Here is a 10000-nt window from a genome sequence, read left to right as displayed (position 1 = left end):
CTGTGCTGCGGACCGAGACCGGACCAGCGTGGACAGGCGCGGGGCCATGGAGAAAAGAAAGCGTTTGAGCGTAACAACTTTATCTTAAAAAATATGTTGCGAGGCCTCTCGGATTTTCTTTAAGTCAAAATTTGAGATTCTCATTAATCCAGGTCATAGTTGTCTCTTTTGAGATTTTGATTGTATGTGCTTTCAAGTCTCAAGTCAATACACATTTTTTGTGACTTGAGACCGACTCCAGTCAAAGTCCAAAGCCTCAGGCGGGCAGAAAATACATGTATGTTAAAAAAAAGGAGAAGAAAAACCCTTCCCTCAAATGGAGAGGGCCATTCTGTTGTCATGCGGACGCTGATGTGGGTGGACAGAGTAGGGGCCGTACGAAGGTCGGCGGGCGCTTTCGTGAACGAGCGCGTGCTTGTGCGGGCGCGCGAGGACGTGCGCGTGCGCCGCCCCGGCGCCCTTGTGCCAGTGCGTGTGCGGATGTGAGTGTGCGTGGAACCCACCTTCCTTACAGTCATGTTTGTTCTCATGCAGCACAAAGCCGTGGCGACACTGACAAACGTACGAGCCCACTGTGTTGATGCACTCGTGCTGGCAGCCGCCGTTGTCCTTGCTGCATTCGTCTTTGTCTGTGAGGGACACACACGTGCAACGCACATCACTCACGTGGAAAAAACAGCAAAGAGACGTGGTGCAGGGGGGGGGGGGCAAGAGGTCAAGCGGGGGGTGGTGGGGGAGTGGGGGGGTAGTGGATAGATGGTAACTTAAGGACGGGGAGGAGATTTTTGTTTTAGGAGAGGAAGGATGATGAGTTAAGGAAGGAGGAACAAAGAGAACTAACATGTTAACACAGAATGTTATTCATCTGTCAAATTAAACTCGTCTTCTAACCAGGCTGAGAGTTAAAGCCTTTAACAAGATGGCGGAAAAAAATACAGGGACATCACAGCTTTAAACGTGTTACCATGCCGACATCTAAAGCTTTCCAAGAGCAGAAGGTAAGAAGAAAAGAAGGTATAATAATAGAGATTACTGACAATGGGCATTGAAACAACCTCACCAAAGACAGAAGACAACGACAAAGAGTTCAGTTCATTTGTGTGTGTGTGTGTGTGTGTGTGTGTGTGTTTCTGGTCCGATTGGCCTGCAGCACCGTCTTCGTGCTCCTCTCTGCAGGGTCATGGCTCATGGTTGCTCCGTGGTTAAACTCCATGTTGGCTCTGAAGCTTCTCTGACCATAACTAACTGTTTTCAGTTCAGCCGCACGCTCCTCGGGCCAGACCACCACCACCACCACCACCACACTGCTATATCAGTCTGATGTGTTCACCCGCCAACTGAGGAGAAGCCCGTGAGAGCTTCAGTCTTGTCTTCGCTTTTGAATCCCATTGGCCTCATGTCATGAATGTGGAAAGACACCGGAGGCCATAGGCGCCGATCCCGGATGCCAAGCACCCGCGTGTGCCAGCAGGATTTGAGTTGGATTGCGCACACAGCCTATATATGATTTATTCTTTTGCTCAATAACATGGGGGCACAGATTATTCCTTTCCGTGCATTGCGTCGTGTGTTTCGTCCGTTAAACCTTTTTAATCTCAAGAATCAAATCTGTTTGATTGACGGCTCGTGCGGGAACGAGTGGATCTGTCCACTGAGCTGAGAGTTAAAGCTCGCGGCTCACTGACTTTCAGCAGCACGGTGTGTGTGTGTGTGTGTGTGTGTGTGTGTGTGTCGGTCGTCGCTGTTAATTTCCTCAGGTGCTGAAATACATGCATTTAACATGACTTTTTCCAAACATGGCAACAATTCATGTAGTTAATGTTTTTTGCATAAGGTTAGATGTACAGCAAACATTCTCCCTATAAATGAACTGATTTGATTTTGAAGTAAAAAATTGTTTCGTTAACTATTATATTATAATTATAATTATAATAAAAAATGTTCTTGTTTCAAATTGATAGCAGGTCATACTGTATTATTATTATGATGATGGTACAGTAATGTTGAGGACAGGAAAGTAAGAGAAGGGCTTTAAGAGTCAAAAACATGATGTGTATATTGTACGGGAGATTCTGTGGGGCAGTTGGTTTTTAACTAGAGAAAAGATCAGCAGAGAACAGGAGGTGGAAGGAGCAGGACCGACTCCCTTCTGTGTGCGGCTGCCACGTTGACAGCGGCGATGGTGAGAGAGACAGAAAACAAGAGCGGCGGAGATGGACACACGACCGCACAGGAAGACTGAAGACTGAGTGTGGGAGACAGCGTGTGTGTGTGTGTGTGTGTGTGTGTGTGTGTGTGTGTGTGTGTGTGTGTGTGACTGTGAGTGAGGGATAGATTCCTATAAAGAGATGTGAGATTAGACACAGACGCCGAGTCTCACCTCAACTCAAGAGCTTGTGAATCAAACAATCTGCTTTTAATGAAACCACTAAATCCCTCAGTATGTGTGTGTGTGTGTGTGTGTGTGTGTGTGTGTGTGCGCGCGCGTTTGTCTGTGTCTGGTGTGGTATTACGGTGCTATTGTGGGCTCAGTCTCACCCTATCGCAGGCTAAGAAGCTTTGCGGTTGATGCTGCACAGCGTTCATTGTGGCTTTCTTCAGGTCAAGCACACAATGTCCACATGCACAGACACACACACACACACACACACACACACACACACACACACACACACACACACACACACACACACACACACACACACACACACACACACACACACACACACACACACACACACACACACACACACACACACACACACACACGGATTATTAGTATGTGGGAGGTTGAAGGGACCTCCCTAAAGCTGCTGGCTTGTCACCAACCAAAAGTTATCCCTGGAAGTTTCTGACAATAGCTGAGTCACCCACAGATTAATTTACAATATATATATATATATATATATATATATATATATATATATATATATATATATATATATATATATATATATATATATGTATACATACACATACACACACACAAACACATTATCTGTGTCTGATTAAGAAATCTCTCTACAGTCTCACTCAGCCAGTTGACAGCTCTTCTCTCTCTCCGACGCAGGAGGAAGAGGCTGAATTGCTCAAACGAAAGTTGCCCGTTGCAGCCAATCAGTTTCAGCGGAGAGAAAAAGGAAGCGTAGATCGTCCCTTCAGGACATCTTCCTTAAAAGAAAGGGTGTTATCATCTGACGTCAACGTCCAACAAATTCCACCCTCCTACGAGCAGGGGATATTTGTTGTGACTTCACTGGAAATTCCACGCTGTGTCCAAATTCCATACTACGTACTTATTGCTTAAAGTCTGTTTTCAGGATGTGTTGTGCTCACAAAGAATTGAAATGAAATCATCTAGAGTAAATAGCCAAAGTACTTTCTCTGCATTTGTCAGTTGTTTTCAAATTGTGGACGGCGACATTCCTGACACATCTCAGACAATAATGTCGGAAGAGGAGCTGGTGCCAAAAAACCCCCCAAAAAAACAGAAAAGGACGTCGACGTCAATAGTGTGGCAGTGGTTCAGCTATGCACGGTCAGATATATCTCCAGGCAAAGTGCTCTGTAAACTCCATAGTGGAAAATAATACGACAGATCCATAAAACCATGTCAAAAGAAAGAAGCCTTCACTCGGGTGGATACAACCCCGCTCAATGTATTATCATGTCATTTGTTTTTTTTCTTGGAATGTCGTCCTCTACCACTGTCAATTAGGGAAATGTTCTACACTTGGCCATAGCTCACAAAGATGCAGTTTGACTGACATCCATGATTTCCCTCTATTGCATAAAAGCATCGTTCTTCTCTTGCACTAGTGCAGTGCCCGCTTCAAAACTCTTTCTTGAGAGCATCATCTAAACAACTTCACACCCAACAGTGCACGTCCTCGGGCCCCCGGGAATTACACTTGCCATGGAAGTGCTTGAGTAAACGGCTCACGAGAACCCCGGTGCTGCAGAGTGTGTGTGTGGTCGGTCGGTCTCGTTTATTATCGCCCGGCCATTGTTGATCCAGAGAATCAATAGTACCCAGTATGGAATTGAGACACAGCACATTTCCCCCTCCGAGGGAGAATGGATTAAACAAATGATCCGCGCCATTAAAGGCGGGATCCATCCATTCCCCCCAAATATTATGACAGACCTGAGCCAATCGGAGAGGCCGATCGCGAGGTCGCGTTACCTCTGACCCCCGATGAGGTCGCCCGCTTGCTGTTGACTCGGCCACGTGCGGGAGAGCGGCCGCGCTTTATGTCCTGGCACGACTCAAACACAAACATGCGCTCCTGACACAGAGCCAGGCTGTCTGAGGGAGAGAGGGCAGAGCGCAGGGTGGGTGCAGGCGGGCTCGGGAGACACGGCGTGACAGTCACGCACGCCGGGCACATGAAGACAAGCAAATGAAAAGGAGACCCTGACACTGGATGGACAGAGGCATATGCACACGGATATGGACAAGCCAACATCAACAAACACATACACACAGCAGGGATGGGCAGAGGACATCAAATCTGACATATTTAGAAAAGGCATCGCTGTGCTCAGCTGATGAAGTCTCTTAAAAGACAGTTTTCCTGCTCGCCTGCTCTGCCTTGGTAAAACTCAAATAATCAGTCTTGTGTCCTTGAAACTCTGTTTATGTTGAAACATTCTGCAGGACACAGACTATGTCCGTCAACATCCAGTGCCAGTCATGAAGCACAGTAAAAGTAAAGGTATAGAAAGTTGTCTTTGACTTGTTTTGGACACATAACCAAAACATTTTAGTTATTAATTGTCTTAACTTTGAGTTGAACAAACTCAAATTCATTTGTTTGTTTTACCAATTTAAGTAATTTTTTCGAAAGTTGGCAAAAACTTAATTTTTTTCAGTGTGCAGGAAAATGGTTAAATAATTAAAAACTGAACCAAATCGGTCACAAATTATTTCAAAAACATTATTGGAGTGTTTTCCTGTTTCATCAAACATTAGTGTTCGTTGGCGAGCGGGTTGGACAGCAGAAACACCGATTAAGAAAGAACTACTCTTGGACCCTGTGGGCGAATGACACCTCGGAACAATAGACACAGGCGCACACACGCACACACACACACACACGCACACACACACACACGGTCCTACCTGAGAAGAAGTGGGCCTTGAAGCCCTTCTTGGAGACGGTGTTGTCGGACTTGAACTCAATCCTCATGTTGTTGTACTGAGAGGTGATGACCTCGGGGACCTCGGTGCCGCAGTATTTGCCGTGCAGCTTGGAGTCGGACGAGAGGCCGCTGCGCACCTCCACATAGTCGTATTTACACACCTAGACACACGGACGAGGCTTCTGTATCAGCATCTCCCCTTGACTCTGATTAACAAGCAGACAAAACGCACGGACGCACTCTGACCTCGTTTCCCTCCAGCTCGAAGGCCTCAAACTGCATGGAGATGCGGTACTGGGTGGGAGCGACCACCTGCCACACACAGTTCTTGTTGGGTGGATACTCTTTGGGCCAGCCAGGAGTGCTGATGGTCCCGTTCAACTTGGAGAGGAGGCCGCCGCACGCCGCTGCAAACACACGAGATACGGACCATTTCAGAGAGAGAGACACACGCACGGGGGGCCGTCTGAGCTTCTTTCTGTTTTATTGGTTAAATGCCCCTTTTGTTTTTGCAGTTATTTTCCCCTTCATCAAATTTAAGGCTGAAATGTGGAAATCCTCCTCAAGGCGAGCCTGGTGCCCAAAATGTCACTACGGCAAATAACATCCTTCAACGGGACCCATGTCTGACCTCCAGGCAGTGTCAGCTGTCAATCGAGTGTTTGAGGATACAGGCAGATATCCAAAGTCACAGGTGTCAACATCCTTTTTCTTTTTTCCTTTTTTCCCTTTCCACATCTGTTTCCCTCACGTTGATTCACTGCAGATGCCAAAGTAACTTCTCACTCTTTCACTTTTGTTTCAGTATGCGGGGTCATTACGGGAGTTGATCTGTTTTCTGAGATTACAGTCAAGGACCTTCACAGCATTTGTGGCACTGGAACAGCGAGGCATGTGGCTTTGTGTCAGAGAAATGTTTTTTCCTGTTGATGGAGGCTGGTCGGAAGTTGTTTTTTTTCTTCTTTTTTTTCTGATGAGTTAGACTCATATCCTACAGAAACACACAGTGGCATACAGAGGACACACGCACACACGCACACACGCACACACACACACGCGCACACACACACACACGCACACACACACACACACACACACACACACACAGTTACATACACACAGTTACCTTCACAGCTCTTCTTGTCAGGGGCCAGTTCATAGCCCGGGTCACAGGCACACTTGAAGCTCCCGAGAGTGTTTACACACCTCTGTTCACATCCACCATTGTCTGGCTTGGCACACTCATCCTCCTCTGAAAAACACACACGTCAGGGCACATTTTTTCGCACACATAAAGAATGCATTGGTCCAAAAAAACAATCAACAGACACACACACACACACACACACACACACACACACACACACACACACACACACACACACACACACACAGACACACACACAGCCTCTTTCAATTATACACACACACACCTACACACACACACACACACACACACACACACACACACGCACCTTTGAAAAAGTTAGCAGCGAAGCCGGCCTTGTTCACCGTCCCGTCTGAGACAAACTTCATCCACAGTGTGTGTGACGTGGAGCGCACGTCCTCAGGTTTGTCGTAGCCACAGAAGCGGCCAATCAGGGGGCTCGTCTCCAGAGGGCCATCCCGGACCTCCAGGTAGTCGTAAGCGCAGCTGTCGTGCCTCTCGATCTGCGGAGGAAGCCGCAGAGGCAGGTACGCACAAACACACGGTGAGATACGAAACACCGCTGCGGATATCAAGGTCTCCACTGAAACATTGCATCACCATAACATATCTCATATTTATGAAGCAGCAATATTTCTAAGAATAGAATAGAATAGGTAGAAAGTGTCTCATACTACATTTTTATAGCGTAAGAGCTACCAAACTAATCCTGAACTGCCTGCTCTGTATATCTGTATGCGCGCACACACACACACACACACACACACACACACACACACACACACACACACACACACACACACACACACACACACACACACACACACACACACACACACACACACACACACACACACACACACACACACACACACACACACACACACACACACACCACTTTTATTAACTTCCTAGCGGCTATAGAAGCATGAAATTTGACCCAGACATTCCAAAGCATGCATGCACGCACGCACGCACGCAGGCACGCACACACACACACACACACACACACATACACACATGAGCGCACACAAGCACACAGGGAGTGAGTCACCTCGAAGGCCTGGAAGCTGAGCCCGACGTTGTAGCCCTCGGTCACTGTGATCCTCCACACACACTCTTTGGAGGGTCTGTAGTCATCGGGGTAGTTGGGAGACTGAATTTGTCCTGAATCCTTGGTGATCTCGCCCCCACAGATCGCTGCACAGCAGAGAGAGAGACGGACGGGAGGACACACAGAGACACAGACAGGAGGAGAGGGAGAGAGACAGACGGGAGTACAGAGAGAGAGACAGACAAGATGACAGACAGAAGGACGGAGAGAGCGAGAGAGACAGGCAGGAGGAGAGGGGGAGACAGACAGACAAGAGGACACACAGAAGGACGGAGAGAGAGAGACAGACAGGCAGGAGGAGAGGGAGAGACAGACAGACAAGAAGACAGACAGAAGGACGGAGAGAGAGGGACAGACAGGCAGGAGGAGAGGGAGAGACAGACAGACAAGAGGACAGACAGAAGGATAGACAGAGAGGCAGACAGACAAGAGGACAGACAGTAGGATAGACAGAGAGACAGACAGACAAGAGGACAGACAGAAGGACGGAGAGAGCGAGAGAGACAGGCAGGAGGAGAGGGAGAGACAGACAGACAGACAGGAGGACAGACAGAAGGACAGAGAGAGAGAGACAGACAGTAGGATAGACAGAGAGACAGACAGGAGGACAGACAGAAGGACAAACAGAAGGACAGACAGGAAGAGAGAGAGAAAGACAGAAAGTAGGACAGAGAGAGAGAGAGAGCCAGAGAGACAGACAGAAGGATAGAAAGAGAGACAGACAGGAGGACAGACAGACAGACAGAGAGGAAGAGAGAGAGAGAGAGAGAGAGAGAGAGAGAGAGAGAGAGAGACAGACAGGAGGACAGACAGACAGGATGGATTACCAATAACTGCACTGACCCAAACCACCTGCAGCACATTGTGTGAACACTATGAATAATGAAAGGCCAAGTTGAACCTTTCCTTGTTTCATGATACACAGCTGGTTTATGATCTGTGGATTCACACACTGTACGTTTGTGTATTTACTCATTTCGTCACTTGGTTTGTCCGATCGATTAGAGGCGTTACCTTCATACACGGCGGCAAAGCCCTTTCCCACCCAGTTGCTGCTGCTGCGAAACTCAATCCACATCCTGCTATCAGTGGAAATCAAGACGTCAGGAACTTTATCTCCACAGAACCTGCCTGTAACACACACACACACGGAAATTCACAAACACACACAAACGGAAATTCACAAACACACACAAACGGAAATTCACAAACACACACACACAAATGCATTCATTTTTTAGGAACACAATGAAAGTATAAGAAAAGTGGCCATTACCAAAAAAATACATTGCTAATATTCTTGTGTTCTGTACAAAAATGTGTCTCTTAAAGTAAATATGAGACTTAAAGAGTTCAAATGTAGATCTTCCAAAGTTATTCTATTTAGTACAAAATATTTACAATATATTTATTGTGTTGTAGCTCAACTGTGAGATGGACAAACAAAGACACGTCACCTGATTTGACTCATTCAAACCGCTAAACCTAACTTCTTCACAACACAAAGGATTTTATCTCGCAACACTTACAGTTCAATACCAGAACTGGATAAATAACAGACGTTTCAGTGGCCAGTGCGAACAGCAGAAATGATCCCGAACAACAAAGTGGTGCACATGAGCACCTGAATTTGGACAGATTTGGAAGAAGCTATCTGTATGTATCTAACGCCCCCCCCCCCCCCCCCCCCCCCCCCCCCCCCCCGTCCCTCAGCTGCCCCGATGGCCGACTGTCTCCTGATCTCACCGAGCAGCGGAGCTTTCCTCCAGTACCCGTCCCGAACCTCGATGTAGTCGTACCAGCACAGACTGCTCTTGTACAGATCCATGGTGGTGAAGTTGAGAACAATCTGCAAGAGTAGAAGAAAAAACTGTCAGAATGAACTTTTATTTATATAGCCTTTTTTTTCCGTGGTGTAAAATGAAGCTCGACGTGCTTCACGTGAAATGGTAGTTAAAAGTGAACAGAAGATTAAAAAGCGAACATATTATAGACAACAAAGGATGTTTGAAGGATAAAATCTTATATAGTGTCAAGACGTGACCGATATACAGTCAGTCTGTCTGCGGTCGCCTATTGTCACTGGCTATGCACGCACATTCACAGTACAGCGTTGTGCTACTGTGCTACTGTGTGTGTGTGTGTGTGTACCTTTTCTCCAGGTGTAACAGATATTCTCCACACACAGTGTGTGTACGAAGGGTATCCGTTGGGATAACCAGGAGACGAGAAGTTGCCCGTTGACTCTTGAAGCGTCTCTCCGCATGCTGCGCACACGCACGCACGCACGCACACACACACACGCACATGGGCACGCACACGCGCACACACACACACACACACACACACACACACACACACGCACGCGCGCACACACACACGCACGCACAGAGATGGAGTTACATTTTTGTGGACGGTCCTGCTGTCGAGTATAATCCTTTCAGCCGAGCGCTGATGCCTTCGGACGGGTCTATGTTACTGAAGAAGAGTTGGCTCTCAGAGCTGCTATTATTCTCAATCTTTTTTTCTTTTTTTTTGCTGCTAATTTACCAAAACTAAATATACTTCAGACA

At 47.2% G+C, this 10000-nt stretch overlaps 1 protein-coding gene across 2 annotated transcripts in view; it reads right to left on the bottom strand.

Annotated features, from left to right (window-relative positions):
• tll1 (tolloid-like 1) overlaps window positions 1–10000 on the bottom strand; it is a 51934-nt gene that overhangs the window by 7218 nt on the left and 34716 nt on the right. For both annotated transcript variants that reach the window (XM_035636834.2, XM_047333832.1), the window contains 9 exons: window positions 9579–9694; window positions 9174–9276; window positions 8442–8558; window positions 7368–7513; window positions 6621–6816; window positions 6272–6397; window positions 5392–5552; window positions 5126–5306; window positions 504–629 (listed from right to left, as the gene is read on the bottom strand). In XM_035636834.2, the coding sequence (XP_035492727.1) occupies window positions 504–629; window positions 5126–5306; window positions 5392–5552; window positions 6272–6397; window positions 6621–6816; window positions 7368–7513; window positions 8442–8558; window positions 9174–9276; window positions 9579–9694 (1272 nt within the window). The remainder of the gene's footprint in view (window positions 1–503; window positions 630–5125; window positions 5307–5391; window positions 5553–6271; window positions 6398–6620; window positions 6817–7367; window positions 7514–8441; window positions 8559–9173; window positions 9277–9578; window positions 9695–10000) is intronic.

Source organism: Scophthalmus maximus, chromosome 8 (genome assembly GCF_022379125.1).
Source record: "Scophthalmus maximus strain ysfricsl-2021 chromosome 8, ASM2237912v1, whole genome shotgun sequence".
Taxonomy (NCBI): Eukaryota; Metazoa; Chordata; class Actinopteri; order Pleuronectiformes; family Scophthalmidae; genus Scophthalmus; species Scophthalmus maximus.
Note: the sequence above shows the minus strand (reverse complement) of the source record. Positions and strands in the feature narration are given on the sequence as shown.